The sequence below is a fragment of the Nestor notabilis genome, unplaced genomic scaffold, assembly GCF_000696875.1.
Source record: "Nestor notabilis isolate BGI_N333 unplaced genomic scaffold, ASM69687v1 scaffold3367, whole genome shotgun sequence".
In the NCBI taxonomy this organism is placed as follows: Eukaryota; Metazoa; Chordata; class Aves; order Psittaciformes; family Psittacidae; genus Nestor; species Nestor notabilis.
Genome location: NW_009935916.1, coordinates 77,652 through 96,873, shown reverse-complemented (window position 1 = coordinate 96,873; position 19,222 = coordinate 77,652). Strand labels below are relative to the sequence as shown.

General features: G+C 36.7%; 1 protein-coding gene across 1 annotated transcript in view; it reads left to right on the top strand.

Moving 5' to 3' along the window:
* The window catches only part of LOC104408446 (contactin-associated protein-like 2), a gene marked incomplete at both ends in the record, with an annotated part of 48,531 nt that overhangs the window by 17,902 nt on the left and 11,407 nt on the right, over positions 1–19,222 (top strand). Inside the window, one exon of the mRNA XM_010018055.1 lies at positions 18,931–19,134. Within this exon, the coding sequence (XP_010016357.1) occupies positions 18,931–19,134 (204 nt within the window). The remainder of the gene's footprint in view (positions 1–18,930; positions 19,135–19,222) is intronic.

Here is a 19,222-nt window from a genome sequence, read left to right as displayed (position 1 = left end):
TGGAAACAGCTTCTGAAAGAGGCCAGCTTCAGCCTTCCTGGCTGGAACATCAAATCTGCTGTAGTCATTGTGATAGCTTTGGAAGATTTCAAAGTTATAGGAGCTTCTTTTAAGCTGAATTTTGTAAGAAAGCCTATTTCTAATATGAACCCTGAACTGATAATGAAATTAAGGGTCTGTTCATGCTGCTATGATAGATTAATGTAAGCTACGAAAGTCAGAAGGAGTTTATTATGCATTTATTACTTTCCAATCTAATAGTAAGCCTGTTCTAATAATGAATGTCTTGTTTGTCAGTCGTCTATTTTGAGTGTCATCACAGGTTAGAATTATTTTCAAACAGTGTTGGCAGCATATATTTATAAAACCTTGCGGAGTACATCCTGGCTTGTGAATCTAGCAGCAGGATACTCCATGAACCAAATGCAAGTATTCCATTAAGATGGTTTTGATGTGGTTTTTCTTTTTTTAAGGAGGAATGATCAAACTTAATAGAGACAGATAGTTTAATAATGCTATAAAATAAAACGTTCCAGCAAAGTGGCATTTCTACTGCATGTTACAAGCGTTCTGAAAAATTACTACAGGGCCGCCAGTCTTCGTATATGCATTTCTGAAGAGCACTCAGATAATAATTTGTACTTTTGTGATAGAAGTGCTTAAATGGATGAATGGATCCACATTGTTTACCTTGGTAAGGATATAGCATCTTTCTTCTGAATTGGAAGAGTTAGAAAGGGACTCAAATAATCTTCTCACTGTAGGTTTTGTGACAAATAAGGGTATATTCAACAGTTTGAGACAGCCACTTAGTCTCTGATTTAGTGGGTGGTGTGGGATGACTCAGTGGCCCATATTTCTATCTCTAAGGTATGTTCCTAAAGTAGGTTCCAGATTTCCATAGAATGTGTTTACCCAACTCCATTTACCCAAGAGAAACAAAGAAACAGGTCGTAGGGATGTGTGAGGGTAAGTGGGAAAGGAGAAACATGCCCCAGGGTCCTGCAAAATGGGTGAAGGATGGGCATGATGCTGGAATACAAGATAATTTTGTGTCGTCCTTTGGAACTTTGCTTGCTGTCTCCTTCCCACCAAACAGCATTTTGCCTATGCCAGCACCCCGTACATAAGCCTTATTCAGGTACTGGACACTAAGGTGGGACTTCGAATTGGATCAATACCTCAACCTTTTATTGGAGGTTGGGACAGGGCTTGGAGCAACCTGGTCTAGTGGAAGGTGTCCCTGCATGTGACAGGGGGTTGGAACTGGATGAGCTTTAGGATCCCTTCCCACCCAAACCATTCTAGGATTCTGTGACAGATAGTGAGGTTGTGATGGAAATTAGCAACCAGAGAAGAACATGGGAAGAATTGAAAAAGGGCATCTGTGCAATGCTAAAATCACAAATGTGATTGGGATATCCCAGGAAAACTCTACCTGCTCTGAGAAATTTGGTAGGTTTTGACAAACGTACAACTATCTCTGAATGGAAGTAAATTTGCTAATGCTGGGAGTTTTAGCATGGTTCCCAACATGAAAAACTTTTCTGCAGTATAACTGCTTTCTTCCTGGGACAACAAGGTAACTTCAGTGTAATGGCTCTGAGGAAATTATCTCAGGCCAGTGTTTATAGGATAGCCATAAATCTTTAACTGTTAGAGGTAAAATAACAGGACTAGATGTACAGAATAATGCCTGTAATTTTTCTGTTTCTAAATGTGCTGCACCCATCATGAACCAGTATCTGTTAATGATCACATCAGATTGCAGAGTGCATGATTTTCCTCTCAAATCTGAGGTACTTGATCTTAGGGTTGGAGACGTGTTTTTGTTTATCAGAGGAATTGTGATCATTGTCTTTGTTGGCAATATTTATTTTGGAGTAAGAGAAACTGTTCTGTACAATTCTTGGAATTATTTACATCAGAGTACTTAGGGCCGTATCTCCAAAGCATATAGACATCTAAAGATTCATATTTTCTCAAGTTTATAGGTGGGAGTATGTCTTCATCATTTTGGCAATCCTCCTCAGTGTCATTCTGGCTCTTCAGGATTTGCAGTACTATTAAAAGTCCAGACTTCAGATGATGAATAAAAAGATTTATCTCTCACCAGACCATTTCCATTAAAACAACCTAGATCAGAATAAATTTTCTTCCAGGCTTCAGAAATCTCGCATTTCAGACGTGTTGAGGAATCATTTTTCTCTCTTACTGGTATTGGTGTTATGTTTTGAATGTTTCTGTAATAAGCTACATGCCACCCTTGAAGATAGAAAATATGTTCAAGTGAAGCACATAATTTTCAGTTAGGCAAGAAGCACTTTTGTTTCTATAGTCAGAACATGAGATACAAGATGAGTTAGATCTGACTTCACAAGCCCACATATTATCAGAGTGAAAATTCAAAATAAAGACTTCCACATGTAATTACAAAATGAAATAATAAAAAAATCACCTTTTCTCTGGTTTTATGGCACCAAGAAACTAGTGTGTGTGGTGCCATATTTTAGATTTTACAGAGGGATGGAGATTACCTCTGGGTTTCTATCAATTTTACTGATTTTCTCTTAAACTTTTAAAGGGTTTTTTAATCAGAAATTGTACTGCAGAATTAAGTCTTGTCCTTAGAAATCCTCAGCTTTATAAAATAGCAGCTCTTTTACTGGGCAACAATGAGCAAAAGCAACTTTTAGAAAAAATAAAGGCAGAATTTTTTAGTGAAATCTTTTTCATCAGCATAAGCTACCAAAAATGCAACAAGACTGTGGTGCCAGTTGCTCGCCATCCTGCTTTTTCCATCACACTATTAGATGTTTGATCTAATTCATTAGCCAACTCTATAAAAATTACTGAAATAATATCAGTCTTGACAAGGATTACTACTTTCCATTCTACTGGTAACAAAGACTCAGTGCAAACACTTGAAAAGAGAGTTAGCCTTGCTATTACAATTGAGGAGGAAGCAGGAAAGAGATGGGGCATGGCAGAGATGGAGACAGCGAAGAGAAGCAGCTCACTGGCAGGAATAAGAATTATTTATGGGAAGTGAACTGCATCCTTCTTGACAAAAGCCTGATTAAGTTTGTGGGCAGGGGTAAAAGAAGAGGAGACAGTAACAAATCTATATACATCACACATAACAAATGCTAACAATATGTCTGAGCCTCCCATCAACCTCCTCCTTCTGTATTTCTTTCTAATGATTTCACTGACTTATCTCTGCAGTAAAAAAAATCTAATTAGATTGGAAAGAGTAGCACATTAATTAACAGATAAACTAACAGTATTAAAGAGCAATACTCTAGAAGCTCACTCTGGTCTTCCTAATTAGGCAGCTCTCTCTGTGTGAAGTAGAAAATGCAAATAACACAGCAATGTAACATAAAGGGCAAAAGGGCCCATTATGCTGGCAGACAGTGAAGAAAAAAAGAGAGGGGAAGAAAAAAAGCCCCTGAAACACCACTTAGGCTCAGTGATCTGTAACTGCTCCGCGGGTTGCACTAAGATTATACCAGATTTATATTCAGTATATTTGACCAGTTCTAATGTCACCTTATCCAGTTTTCTTAGGAAAAGCATCTTGGAGTAATAAGATTCCAGTATCAGGGATCAAAATGTTGTCTTTGTGCTGTCTTAATTAGGATGAAAGCTGTGTAATTACTTAGGCAGTTACACAAAATGCTTCTTCCCATCCTCTTCACAGAACTGAGCTGGGCTTGGTAGAGCAGTAGATTTCTTTTTATTACAAGGTACATATGAGTTTTGCTTTCAAGTTGTGTATTTATTTTATACTGCTTTACAGTTCCATTTTTATGTTTTACTCTCTTAAAATTCAATGATAAAGGCTTGTACCTGAAAGCCCTTATTTACTTGAAGGACATACAGTGAGAAATGGCCATTGAGTTCATTGGGATTTTTGCCATTAGTACCTTAGGCAATGAGAAATTAGTATTGCCAATATTAATTCAAAAGCTTAGATGCCACTTTTTCATACATCCCTTGAGCAGACTACAAAACTGACCTGTGCATCATGCTCTGAAGATGTGTGGCATATCTGGAACAAGCAAAAAGAGATCAGTTTTCCTTCACTGAAGTTAAAAAGAACCTGGAAAATCCTGACTTTCATTTAAAATGTAATTTGTGTTACAGCTCTTAGAGTATGAAGCAAGTCTAAATGCGTTGCTGAGTCACTTGTATACAGAGTCTATGAAAGCAAGGGTAGGTGATTTGGTCAAGAGTCCCCTTCGTCAATGAGGCAGTATATTTGTTGTTTCTCTGGAAGGGTCAGTTTAAGTGTCAGTATTGTCAAGTGGTTTACTTCACCTGTTTAGAAGAAATACAGAACTGTTCCTTAAAAGCATAGAAAACTGAGTGAAGTTTGCTCATAGGATTTGGAAAGACTAAGAACTGTTGTTTATGCTAAAGGACATTTCGCAATAAACAAATAACATAGGATATGAACACATATGCTCAAAAGCAATCTACTCTAAAATTCAAAGCAATACTGATTCTACTGAAGCTGAAATAGCCTTGATAGTGATGGGATTTTCGTGTAATAATTCTTCAGTGTAGACAAGGCCATCTGAAGCAGTTTAAGCACCTCTGAATGAAAAGAGTGTACAGTCCATTTGGTCTCCCTGTGGCTTTAACTACTCATCTGTCAGCACAGCAGTGTCCCAAAGGATCAAGGGTCTTTGGAAGAAAACAGTCCTAAGGACTCAAAAAGTTACTACCAGAAGGACCCACAGTAATGAAAAGAAATGAGTGAAAGGGGGTTGGGAGTTTAGTTGTTAGTTTTCTTTGCTTGTTTTAACTTCTATTACATCTTTTCTTTAAAAAGATGTTGAAAATAAATTAGATTAAATAGCTAAACTAGAAAATTCCATGAGGAAAAAAGCTTTTGGTAGAAAACATTAAGAATTGAAAGTCAATAGGAAGCGAGCATTTAAGACCCTGTAAGTTTATCATTTTCAGTATAGCTGAAGTTGTATTTTTCCCCAAAGGTTTCAGCCCATCATTTAATGAAGAGCTACTCTGCTGTTGTAATACAAAGTTCACAGGTTATTGAAGAGCTCTTACAGACCTATGTATTTCGATATTGTATCTTCCTACTTTTTGCAGTAGATAGAAGATTGCTTTATAACTATGGATGGTGAGCATACCTCTTTGAAGCGGTTTTGCTTCTCAGAACTGTCCCAGCAGTAGGTTTGTATCTGTCAAGCTGAGCAGCATAAGATTTTGGTTCGGTTCCCCATGATAATATCAGATTGAGCAGAGCTTCAGATGCAACAGCAGTCATTTGTAAACTCCTGAATTAACTGGGACTGGTAATGCATGCTATTTGAACAGCATGGGGATTTATCTGTGCAAAATTCTTCTTCCCTCACAAAATTCTTACACTATCCTGAAAACAAACGTGCATTCCTTTTACCTTCTGTTCTCCTTGTCTTTGTTCTTTGTGCAAGTAAGCCTGATCAAAAACTTTCCACTGAAGCTATATTCTGGGCAGTTGTTTTGATGAAATGATAGGAATAGTGTCTACTGTCTCTGGGCGTTTACAACAGTTCATAAAAAACCAAGTAAACAAAAAGATCCATAATCCATTCCAAACTAAAAGCCACCAATATAAACATTTCTTATATGATAATTTCCTTCTCCTCCTCATCTCCCCAAAATCAGAATTGCTTCCTAAGCAGTTTTAGGAGATGTAGTTCGGGTGTCCTCTTTCCATGAGCTTTGATTTCTAACCGGATACATCTCCTATAAAGTACTGTGGAAAATCTTTCCATTATTTAATGCAGTGGTTCAGACGAGCAGAAAAGGAAACATGACCCTGACAAAGAACCCCATAGGCTGAAAAAGAGCCAGAGCAGTGGTGTATGGACTATCTCTGCTAGAAGGCGCTGAATTGGCACTTTTCAATAGAATATAGCAATTATAATGAATGTTATTTTTCTGCTCATAATTTCATTCTCCATGCACTGGTCTACTTATTTTCAAGGTGCTGGTGATACAGACCTGTTTACCTAAAGCACTAGTGACAGACTAGAATGACAGATTTACCTAGATGTTAACACAGACAAGCATAGATACACCAGGATAGCATCACACATATGAGTCTGTTTATACAGTGTATACCATTTGTTGGTAATGTTTGAATACCTTTGTTTGACTTGGAAGTGAAAGTTAAATGAAAGATGCAGATAGTGTAAAAATAATGCTAAATATTAGTCACTGGAGCAAGTAGCCTCTTTGTTTTTTTAAGAAAAGCAGTGTGAGGTTTTGTTACCTGAAGTAGAGCTGATCTTTTACACAGTAAGGGTTTTTTCACCTATTTGTAATGAAGTACAAGTGGTAGCTCATCTTTACTTGCTACGCATTAAATATTTTCTGCATTCCTTGTCTGTACAATACTGACTGTTGGTCTTAAATTTTCAGCGAGCAATTACTACTTTTTGATTAAAACCACCAGAATTAACGGGCTATAAACCATAAGTAAAAATGAGAGATTAAAAATCATTCCAGTACTTCTTTAAAAGTTCAAAGTATGCTTTTTGGGGCAAAGTCTAGTGGCTTGTGCAAAGAATTTGAAAAGGTTTGTATTACATTACCATATTTCAGTCAAACAGTGATCAGTGATTTTTGTCAGGACTAGGATTCTGTAGCAGAAAAAACAGTAGAGATAATCTTAGAGGGGTATTCTTTGTTTGAAAAATGAGTGAGGCCTCCACTGGCTCAGAGGACGGCTCTTTGTTCAGAAGTGTAATGTATTTGTTATGAAAACTTCTGTTGGGGTCACAGTCATTGGCAGTTTTCAAATTGATAGGAATGCAGAGGAACCTAATTCTAATTTTAAATATTTACATAAAATGGCTTATTTTTCTCCCATTGATTTTTGAGAAAGCAGATTGTGCTTAATGCTTTTTGAACATCAGACACATTTATGTAAGTAACTAAGCATTGACTCAGCAACCACCAGTTCAGAATTTATTATGTCTTAGCAGAGACAAAGTCATATGTGTGTTTAGTTTACTTTTTTCCTTGAAAGAGTATTGATGCATGGAGTAGGAGTTAGTTGTCTATATTAAATAGATGGAAGCCTAATCGTTCACTTGGTGGAAGCCTAGTGATTAAAGGCTAGATTCTGGCTTCTGATAGAACGTCTTCAGAAAGGCAGGAATCTGGAAGCTGCCTTGAGATGTTTTTCTGCTGCTTCAGTAATGCTTTTAATAGGCAAAAAATTGCTGGACAAGAGCAACAATGTCACTGACTACACAGAGCTGTTGGATGCACGAACTAAAACACAAATTTCAGGTTTGTAACCTTTACACAGTTTTCATCTGCTGAATACAAGTATTTTAAAATATCCTAACAATGCTCTCCGAATGGCATTTAATTCTGGCATTGATACTTTGAGGATGCTGCCACACAGACAGAAACAGCTTACAAAAGCTTACATGTCCTTTTCTTGTTACTTTAGTTAGAATTTTCCCATTTAAAGTCTTTTCTCCCATGCTTTATATACACATGTAAACCCAAAAGAAAGTGATTTTCCTTTACAAACCAAATTCAGTATATATGTGGCTATACTGCATATCAGATCAGGGTGTATTTCAGTGTAGTAAACAGAGAGAGATTTGTCTGCTACATGCTTTGCTTATTTGATTTGTTCTAAACAATGTTGCCTGGATGAAGGGTGAAGAAATGTTGAAACACTGGATGCATCACAGCTGATTCTGTAAGAAAAAATTCTGAGTGCCTCATTCCAGCACAAAGGAAAAGCAGTTTTAAAGCAGGGAACGTGGCAATTATTTGCAATGGAATTTAGTTTTCCATATCTGAGTTTTAAAAAAGCCTTTTCCTCTTTTATTCATGTGTAGCATTTATTGCTTCGTGATTGAATAGCAGCATCTTTTGAACTCAGAGTGGGTTGTCTGTACACATTTGTGTGTGTTTCTTATCCACCTGGAACAATCGTGGCTGTTATTCTCCCTTTGCTTATTAAACACAATAGATTATACCCTAAGTAGTGGCTATGAAATTGAGTCCATTGTGTTAACATGAGTATTTGCTGTAGTGAAAGCCACTAACATACAGAGTTGGCTGAATTATTTTCAAGAAGCAAATACACTCTTCAGCAGGTTTTTGGAAGTAGCTATTGACAAATGTATTTCTGTATTTCCATCATCTGAAAAAACCTTGCATAGTTTGAAGACTGAGAGAAAGAAAATACAGTTTTAAATCATTTGCAAACATTGTTTGGCTGCCATTAATAACAGATTAATGTTCCTGACAAGAAAAATGCTCTCATCGAAAAGAAAATCTCTATGTATGCTGTTCCGCAGCCTCCCTTTGTTTTTGAAAAACAGAAAATCTGATGGATTTTGGAGACCTTTCTTTACTGAGAGATAGATTCTTACTATATTTTGAGGCCTCCAGACATTTCAAACTGATTAATGAAAACTGCACTTTCCTTTCCTTACTGAATCTGATGGTTCTATTGAGTGAAAGGTTTAATTTGTGTTTCCCCAACCTTTAAGCAAGCAGTTTGATGTGTCAGTTGAGACATTTTCTGTCCTTAACTCTGCTGGATCTTATCAAGTTTACTTACACAGCATTCAGCAGCAACACAGGGCTTTACCATAAGCCAACACTGACTTTCAGTGTTAATTCAGTCTCGGGGCAACTCCGCAGCCTTGAGGTCAGTACCGCCCAGCACACACTGTAGCACCCGGTAAGGGAAGAGCATGTACTTCATGACAGTCACTTCAAAATGCTTGAGTACAAAAAGCAAGTTTTAGATTCTAGTGTCTGTACTTATTTTAGAGCTTGAAAAGTGGAATGAAAATAACCCATTAGGCCAGAAAAAGCAAAGCAGTAGCAGCGGATGGAGAATTGAACTCACGACAGTAATGTATTTAAATATCTGTGATTGTGAGTATTGCACCTTCTGCATGTTATTCCATATTAACTGTATGTGAGGGAATTCCTTACGTTCTTCCTGAGAAAATACTCATCCTTCTGGCTTTTTTCTTATTTTAGTGGTGGAGAATAATCCAGAGGTAAGGAGACAGAATTGATGGCACTGACTGTGCAGGGAAGCCTGAAGTGCATGGTACAATGCATAGGGGAGGAACAAGTCAGTCGCACAGCTGAGATGCCATAAGCAAACTCATGCTGAAGAAAGACTCTTCAGAACTGTTCTGGCAAGTGGGGAATTTGAAGGTCTTAAACTCTGCAACACCATCAAATCTTAAACTGTAAAACCTGCTAGAAGTTGCAGATAAGTCATGTCTGGCAGCGGGGAGGCGACACAATATATCACTGGCCTTGGAAGGTGCAGCCTGATGTACACAAAGGAGGAAAATCACTTGCTAGTAAAAGCAAATGTCCTATTTCCTGTTTCAGATCAGGAAAAAAAGTGAAAGCCCAGTTACCTGAAACTCAGTGCTTCTGGCAGAATGAAATGTGAAAATAGGCTTGGAGCAGGTGGGTTGGCCTAGGTGATATGTACCCTTACAACCATAATGGTTTTGTGATTATGTGCTCGTACCTGCTTCTACCTGCTGTTCTACCTGTCCTGGGGAGCAATTCTGAAGTGAAAGTATTTTTTCCCCTCTCAGGGAACTGTCTCACTCTATGTGCTCGGTATAACACAAGTTGAGCATTTCATATTGCTGTATATTGAATAGTTTGGGGATTTTCTTTCTGTGGAGTGTAAACAGAGCTGCAAGTGATGCCAATGCAGTGCCAGATTCTTAATTTTTTGCTCATTATTACTCAAATCACTTGTTCACTTAAAATTGACAACTGTATGCTCTATTACAATAGCACACCCTTAATCATATAGGGGCCATCTCCATGTTAGAGTGAATTATTATACATCCACTGAACCAAAGCAGAACTAAGTCTACTTAGATCATCTGAAAATAAAGCCTTGGCTCACAGCCTCGAATATGAGTGGGGGAGTTTAATTATACATACTGAAATGCATGTAGAGGAATAGAAAAAAGCCACCATTAATTCACTGATTGGTCCATGCACATTAGAGCTTGGGGCTCAAATTTTATAGCTTGCAAGTTAGAAACAGATACCTTTTCTTACATGACAATGTATAAGATGACACTGAGTAAAGAATACATTAGAGGTACTTGTGGTTTTAGATATGTTGGATGTTGGGCAAAGAGAGGAAAAAATAATTGACTAATCATGAATTACTTGCCCAACACCAAGTTCCAGTGGTCTGCTTTTCTGGTGCTGTGCTGAACTAAACACAAAGTGTTTGAGTAATTTGGAAATACAACAGTGATAGTGAACTGTCTCATAAATGCATAGAGTTTTTCTACTGTCATTTATGCTAAAGGATTTGCTTCTATTAACTCATAATTTTTAACTGAAATGCAGTAGCTCAAAATAGTGATGTGCTCCATCTCAGTGTATGTTTTCCTAAAATAAATAGGTGCAGCAAGATGGAGTTAGAAGCAGCAGCGGACTGGCTGTTGGAAGAAAGAAGGGAAGACAGTACATCCGTTAGAAATGGCCTTTAATGACACACATTTGTGTGCCTTAGACAGTAGTGATGCTACTCAGTAGAATAAATGTGAGTGTCCCCTAGCAAAATCTGAGACTCCTGCACTCATTGTTATTTTGGGTCAACTGCAGGAGTTTGAATGATGATGGTGAGATTTTTACTGTATGGCATTTGAGAAGAGCAGGTTGAAACTGCTGCATATTCTTTGATCAGTGTGTATGCAGCTCCCTTTGAAAGTTCCATTTAGATATGAGCTCTTTGGCTGGAAGAAGTAATGAATACATGTTTGAAACTGATTATGTGAATAAAGGATATAGAGTGTGAGCCAGAAAGAATTTGGCTTTGAGTAATGAGTATTCTTAGAGCGCCTGGACAATAAAAGACATGTGAAAGATGATATATACCATCAGGTGACTGAATTAGGTGTCATCAGCTCAAAAAGAAATTAGAGATATTCTAAATCATTATTTTGTAGGTCAGTTGTGTGACTTCCTGTTTTCATGCAGCTGTAAACATTGAAACAGGGGCTCCAGCTAGTCATCTGTTTCCTTAATGTTTTAACAGATTGTGTTGTCCATTTTGTAGCTCATTTATTCACTGAGTAAAGTGAGTGTAAATGTTGTATGACTTGGTACAACTTCTTTCTTCCCTATAGGGTTTTGTGTTGGGTTTTTTTTTTTTTTCATTAAGTAAGGAGCAAGCTCAGCAATTTAATAAAGATTGAGACCTGTTTTGGCCATTTACTATGTGAGAGTTACAGTTGTCCTTCGTTATTGACCTGTCGCTCTTGTGATGTACTTTTTTAATAAACAGGGAAAACATTAGCAGGAGTTAGCTGTTCTCAAGTAAATTATGTTCTTTACTGTATCTGGTTTCAGAGTTTAATTATACACTTTAATGTTCCCATTGAGATCCAGTATCAAATTACATGTTTCACAATGAAGGATAAACTAAACGTATTTATGGTCGTGAGGAACACTTCTGACTTGTAAATCAGCATGATATAATACAAAAAGCTGAGTTTCTTTAGAATGTTTGGATTATACATATTTTTTTTGCCTAATTTGTTTTGAAGTACCATAGCTAGAGAATAATAAATTATAGAGAACATATTGCCACTTCTAGTGCATAGTTGCCTGAATTTTCACTTTAACATAAATGACCCTTGCAATGCTATCCATATAAAAACTTCTTAAAGTATAGAAACTCATGTATTAAACTGCTTCTATTATGTCCATTTGGTGAGTACTGTTATACTATAACCTGAAAAATTATCAACTAAAACATGATTGTTACAGCCAGAAACACTGAAGGAGGTTTTGGTAAAAGGAAATGGTTTCATGACCTACCACGTCTCTCTATATCAGTGATGGTCATAATAGTATAACTTTGAGATTATGAAGACTACACAGTTTAACTCACACCTTATAATTCAAAGATAGTTAAAAATACCTAGGTCTTCAACCTCAGGATTCAGCAGGTCTTCAGAACAGCCTTCAGTGTTCTTCCTGATTTGAATTTTAACTTTGAATACAATAACTTTAAAGAGCAGTAAGTGTTCATCAACAGTAAGTTCAGTTGCACTCTCAGGACAACATACTTAAGTTAGAAAGCCTTGTTTATAAAGTATCTCTCCAATATACAGGTAAGATCAAAGGTTTTCTGGTTGTAAAAAAACCCAACATAATTGTTGTTTAAGCAATTAAATAATTGGAATTAGACAGAGACATGCATTGCCATGGAAGCTGTATTTCTGTGGTGCTCTATCTCCTATCTCCCCTATGAATAGCTTTCTTCAAATAGACTGTATCTCCTACCATCCATCATAATTGACTTTCCGGATTCATAAACCAGAGAAGATTGTGGAAGGCACAACTTTTATCTGAGCTGAAGATTATCTTGAATTGCAGTTTTACCTCAGTTCTCTCTGGTACTGTTAGTAGTCTGCTATAGGAGCATAGAATTAGAGTATGGTCTAATTTGTACACTGTGGTTAGGATGCATAAGCTTAGAGCTGAATTGCAAAGTGTGCTATAAACACGTTCATTGCCTCATTTCTCCAATTTATAGTAGAAGCATGGCATATTTTAAAATGTTCCCAATGGGTTTTTAAATGAAGTTGCCTTTTCAAAAGCTGAAGAATTAATGAAAGAAAATTTACCTGAAAATTTCGTGGTTTATTAGACTTGGCAGGAAAAAAACAACCCTAGTGTTAGGTGCTTGACAAATCATTCAAGTTCTACACACCCTCAAGACAATCCTTTTGTAGCATATTTGGAGGCTTATTCTGAGTTCATTAGTCTTATTTTCCTTCAAGTGTTTTATTGTTTTCCTCTGTGTATGCTGTCACTAATGCCTTGCCAGACCTCCAGATTTTCCTGAGAACATGCTTTTGTCTTCCATGATACAAACCAGAAGTTAGGTGTAACTGCAGAGCACTGCACTGGCCTATACACTCATCACAAAATGGTTGTCTTTAGAAGCAATTAGTTTGTGTAGCAATGCAGTTTAATAGCTACACAGATTAGAGGAAGAACCCAATTGTCCTGCGAAAAGCAAAGTGGGTAGAGGGGACTTTTAGCCATGGTCATTAGATTACACTTCTTTATATTGTTTTCCTTTTTATTCTTTCTACTACTTATTCATTTCACTTGTTGCATTTGTTTCTTATTAGACATTAAATTATCCCTGACAAAGAACCACATGCTTACAGACATTTGCACGAGAGCTAGCAAAATGAGTAGTAGTATATTGGCATTATAATAACAACAGTGATGAGAAGAAGAAGAAGAAATGCTCGTGCTTTGAAATTCAGAGAAAACCTGAAAAGGTCTGACTGCTGTTGGCGTGTCTTTGGTAGACATTGCACTCAGAACTTGGTGAAGCATTTTCACCACTTTAGGGAATACAGATTTATTTTCAGAGTTTCTGGCAGGTATATAAAATACCAAAATAAAGTTTGTCCCTTTTACCTAAGAATTGAGTGAAAAATACACCTTGACAACACATTCCATGCTATTTCGATACTGCATTGCCATGCATACATTATATCTAACGTAAAGGGAGGCAAGAAAAAAAATTCCAACTTCGAAGTGAATGTATTTTTTCTTTTTCGAGCATTGGTATCACTTAGGGTTGGCAGGTGACGACAGGATCCAAATTCACTGGAGGCTAAGCAGGCAAGAGAAACTTAAAATTGATTCTCCTTCACCTTGTGCTTCTAGAATATGAAGAAGTATATGTTATTGTGTATGCAAGATGCATCTGTGTCTGTATTAGGTTTTGGTTTGTTTGGGGTTTTTTGCCTTTGTGGCAGATGAAAAAAGGAGCATCAGTTTTCCTGCAGCAAATTTCAAGCCTCTGAATCCTTACAGTCCTTACAGCTGGACTTTGAAGGCACTGTTCAAACACGGTGCCTGTGGCTCTCTGCCTCATCATACTAAGACGTAAAAGAGGAGACACCCTTTTGACTGCTGTGCAGGGACATGGTTTCCTCATTTTTCTGGTGCAAGGAGGTGTAGTAATGCGTCTCTAACATAAGCTAAGCTAGTGTAGTCCCACTGCAAAGACTCCAGTAGCAAATTTGACATGTTATCGTGTTGAAGTATTTGGAACTACTGGAAAAGCAGATTAGGGTCTTCTGAAGTAATTCCTGTGTACGTAATTTATCGTAATAACAAAATGAGGGTTTGGTTTTGGTATGATTTTGAGCCTTATCCCTTGCTTTGTTGGGAGAACACCCAATATTTGTTGTTAAAATCCATAAATAATACACGGTGTGCTTATATTTGCCATAATGATATTTTACTATCCATGACTAATAGCTACAACAAATGAAATTACGTATGTGGTATGCTTTGGCCCAGCCAGAGATGCTTTGATGCATCTCTGATGTTTTCAGAGGATAGATGTTCAGTGCATGGTTAAAGCTATTTATTACTATAATATTATTACATCAGACATAATGTGCCCATTATGGGGTGAGAAAAGAATGCTACAGGCGAAGATCTTTTCCCTAAAAATAATTTAATCTAAGCAGAAGATTTAAGTAGATAAAATAGAGATAATGGAGGGGAGGTAATGGAGGGAGAACATTTCACCTAAGGTTGCTGTGGATCAGCAGTACAGAACTTTTGTAGAAGCAATTAATAATGTTGCTTTTGTTTGCTGTATGGTAAGCTATTTTCTGGCAAGTATTTTATTGTTCTGCATTCTTCTGATCATCATTACTTTACCATGTGTGATAGCAGAGACTTTTTAGTCTTTTTAGGCAGTACCTTTATCACAGTAGCTACGTAGCTGTGCAGAAGTCTCAGAATTGAGTCTATGAATGAACACTTCTTCATCCTTCAGATGCTGACATTGAAGGTAATTATATTTCTCTCACCAGAAAGGCAGGAAATAGGGAAGTTCTGGAGCTTGAGTCTGATTTGAAATTGTTTCTATGTAAATAATTAATAAATTATTTTAGAGTGCCAAATAAAATATCTTTGTACAGATTTGATTCCCTGACCTTTACCAAATCTTGCATGTGGCCTGAAGCACAGGACAAAAGTATATGTGGGAAGATCTCTGACTGGTGACTTATTTTCCTTTGAGATTTGGGAAGGAAGTCACATTTATTATCCAATTTCCTGTCAGTATTTTTAAGGTTTTCTGTCTTCATTATCTTTTTAGATTTTAATTGTATGTAGTGATGCCATTAACTAACTAAATGGATATAATATGACATCTCAGACATATACTGAGATAAAGCCTAATGCATCTTCCTCACCAGCTGAAAGTGGTGGTATGTTTCTAAGATGTCAACAGCGTTATCCTGTTGATCCATGTTGTAGGAAGTCCAGTAGGAGAGAAATCAAATTGAAAGTAATCAGAGCTGTATTTCCTATTAAAATGTATAAAACCCCAACAAAATAAATTGTTTCTCCACATCTGTCTGCATTTTCTCCTCTTTCTCCCTCGTTCCCTCTTTCTCACAACTTTTTGCACTTCATCTTTCTTATTTCTTTTCCCCATTACAACAGTAGCCTCTGAGAACAGGCAGACTTCACTGAATGCAGGTGAAACATATGTATGGGGTGGCTTAGGTCTCTCTCCTACTAATGCTGGTAGCTGAGTGGCTGAGGATGAGAATGAATTATATATTTACTCTGCAATTATAAGAATTATATGGCTTACTGTCTAAGTACCATTCTGCATCATGGTAATTATCGTGATACTAAATAGCTGAATGTCATCATAGAAGGAACACAAGTCATTAACGCAGTCTACATATGATAACTCTTAAACATAATTGCTATGTAATCTTTAGGTGATTGAATTATCATGCAGACCCATGAGCACACTGCCAGCACAGCTCTGCATAAAAAAGCTGCTTAATCAAAGATTACTGCTGTTTCCTTTTTTAATTGAATGATATTCAAAACATGGCAATTCCTGGCCAGGTTTTGGGAAAATGCATTTACTGAGCTTTTTAAAGTGTGTGATAGGAGTTTTCTTCAGTAAATGATGTGAAGAACACATACGCATAACTGCAGCAATGACATACGTATAAAAGGGATATCTACTCGCCTTTTCATGGGCAACATGTTGTGAATCCACAGACCCACAGAAGTCAAGTCATTGTCCTGATCAGCAATGGATCGGATGCAGGACCATTAAGGCAACTTCTGCAGATGTTACAAAGAGGTACCAGCTGGCCCTAGGGGAAAGATGATATGCCTCATACAGGGGTTCCTGTAATCATCAGGAAGTAAATTTAACAAATATTTATGGAAGAAAATCTTCCATTGTATAAGGAATAATATTTTTTAGTATGTGTATTTATTATAAAGGTTGCTTAAGCTGCAGTGTTCATCAATTTTCTTTCATTTGTAGCATTTGTTCAAGGCAGTTTCATGTAGATTGAAAGAGTATAATCTGTATAGCAAATCTGCTTTATATAGAAGTATGAATTTTGTGATTACAGTGACTTGCATGTAGATACTTCTTCTATAAACAGATTTCATGTTTTTCTAAATGTTGCTTTCTAGAAGTACTTACGAAAATCTCAAGGAGGCATTTCTTGGATCTCTTGACATCTTGTAAGGCAAGCAAAAAAAATAGGTTGATGTAATCTCTCTTACAGTATTTTTCCAACCATTTTCTTTGTTTCTTCAAAACAAATTCCAGAAGTAATGTATTTACTTGAGTCATGAGAATACACAGGATAACCTCACCTCTGAAATCACATACTGTTGCTTCTGAATGCAGATTCAGAATATGAACCAGGGTGGCCTCATTTCTGTGAGCAACATCTGCATCTGTGCCTGAGAAAATGTTTGCTCCTTGCATGCTGATGACTTTTTAATGGCTTTCTTGCACTGCAAATACAACATGCTGTTCTGATATTTAATTTTGAGCTGATCTGAATTCCTGGAATTTGTCATTCAGAAGAATCAATCAGGTTGAGAGTTTTAGTTCAACTTAGAGCTTATGATTGGAATGCGTATTGTAAGGTGTGTTTTATAAACAAAAGTGGTATTTCTAGTATATATTGTTGCGTTCTTATATATGAGATATATATTGTATCCTAATAAATATGGGATATTGCAGTCGATTTATAGTGCTCATGTTTTACGTACTGAATAAAATTTCTTCACCATTTAGTTGGCATAAACAATAAGGGAGTCAGTGTTTATCATCTCACCAAAAGCCTTTGCAAATTTAGGAAGGTTTGAGGATAGGTTCAAGTTACATGGTTGAATCTCTTTCATTGAAGAGTACATCTGCCAGCAACAAATCTGTTACCTGTGGGTTTCAGTGTCTTAGTTCATTATCTAATCAGCAGAGATGAACAGAGACTGCATGATTATTGTGCAAATAACATCTCTGTCTACCTGTCTGTCTTCTTTCTAATGGCAGTAAGAGTCTAGAACTGACACTTCTAGTTATGTGGTGCAAGGAATTGCAGGTGTACATGGCATAGGTTATTACTAGCCTAGTAATTAAGGGTGACAGAATAGAAGACTTGACATATAGTTCTATATAATTTGAAGAAGTGAGGGGATAATGACTGTATTATGATTATACATACAGATTTATTGAAGATGTACAGATGACAAACAGTTATGTCAATCAGAAACAGGTGTAATACTACATCAGCATGCAGAGAATCATTGTGTTAGCAACACAAATGACCTGGAAGTAGTAAAGAACTATTTATTATAGGAGTGCTTTGTGGGGAAAATCCTGAATGATGGAAGCATAATGAGTTGGTCTTTATATTTGAAAACTTGTTATGCTAGTGATGTAAGGATGTATGAATAGGCATCATGAATCAAGATGACTGCGAGCCTCCGTTTCAACTGGGTGTGTTTTAGTTAGTGAATACAAGATGGGTTGTAGATTTTTTTGTCTGAACAATGACATAGCATTTATGAAATACTGGTGGTGGATTTACATAGTTTTCTCTAGAAAATAGATGTTAAACATCATGAAGCTTGATTGAATGGTCTTCCTTGACACTCAGAGAGCTCTTTTATCACTGTGAAAAGTATTTCTGGAAAGGATGGAATGTGAAAAAGCAACCTGTACAGATGCTGTACATAAGCAGTTCTTTGATAGCAGTTAAGGACCCAACAGTAGTAAGAATTGACTCAGCAGACAATTCTGATGGTTCTTAAATTCTCAAGACAGAGATGGATGTACAAGTTTGGTTGGGCTGTTCTCTGAATCAGGGTGTAAGATGCTATTTCAGAGATTAGTTGAAGCATTTTTTAAATGTGTTTGACATACATTGTAAGAACAAAGAATAAAGCCAAACCTGGAACAAAAATTAGCCCAAATGACAGATTTTTTTTTTTCTTCTCCTCAAAATTATTTGAGGCCACAGCTAACCCAAGATGTCCATATAGAACTGAACTAAACAAGGTTTATGCTTATGGTTCACGTACAGCTTGAGGAGCCTTTCAGAATTGCTAGGCAATTTCTTTGGGCTCCTGTTGTACAGTTTATAATCTTCACAGATACCTATAGTGGATTTTAAGGAGGTAGCAAATGAATTATTAATGACTGCTCAAAAGTTTGTCTGTTTTTTTTTTAACTATAATTGGGAAAGTTTGCAAGGCAGCAACTGTATTTGAGAGAAACCAAAAGATGTTGAGTACAGTGGTAGTGTTTGTCCCCCTGAATCTGCGCTGTTTAATATGCTATGGATTAAATTTATATCCTGCCTGGTTCCTGCTTGTTATAGTATTAAATTATAGTCAAGAGAAAATGTATTTACAATGCACATCACACTTGAACATTTTTTATTCTGTTCAGGTATAATCTACATAGAGCACATCTGATTTTCCAGTGGCCACGGGCATATATAGTCACTCATCAACAATGTTGTTTGCTTTTTCCTGTAGGGGCTGATGTTATCAATTTTGATGGCCATGTAGTGTTACCATACAGATTCAGGAACAAGAAAATGAAAACACTGAAAGATGTCATCTCCCTGAAATTTAAGACCTCTGAAAGCGAAGGTGTAATCTTCCACGGAGAAGGACAGCAAGGAGACTATATCACCTTGGAACTGAAGAAAGCCAAACTTGTTCTAAATTTAAATTTAGGTATGCTTTGATTGTTTAACTTTATGTACTTTTTAACTCTTGCACAACAAATTTACATCGAATATTGCATCCATTCTTACCCTTCCTC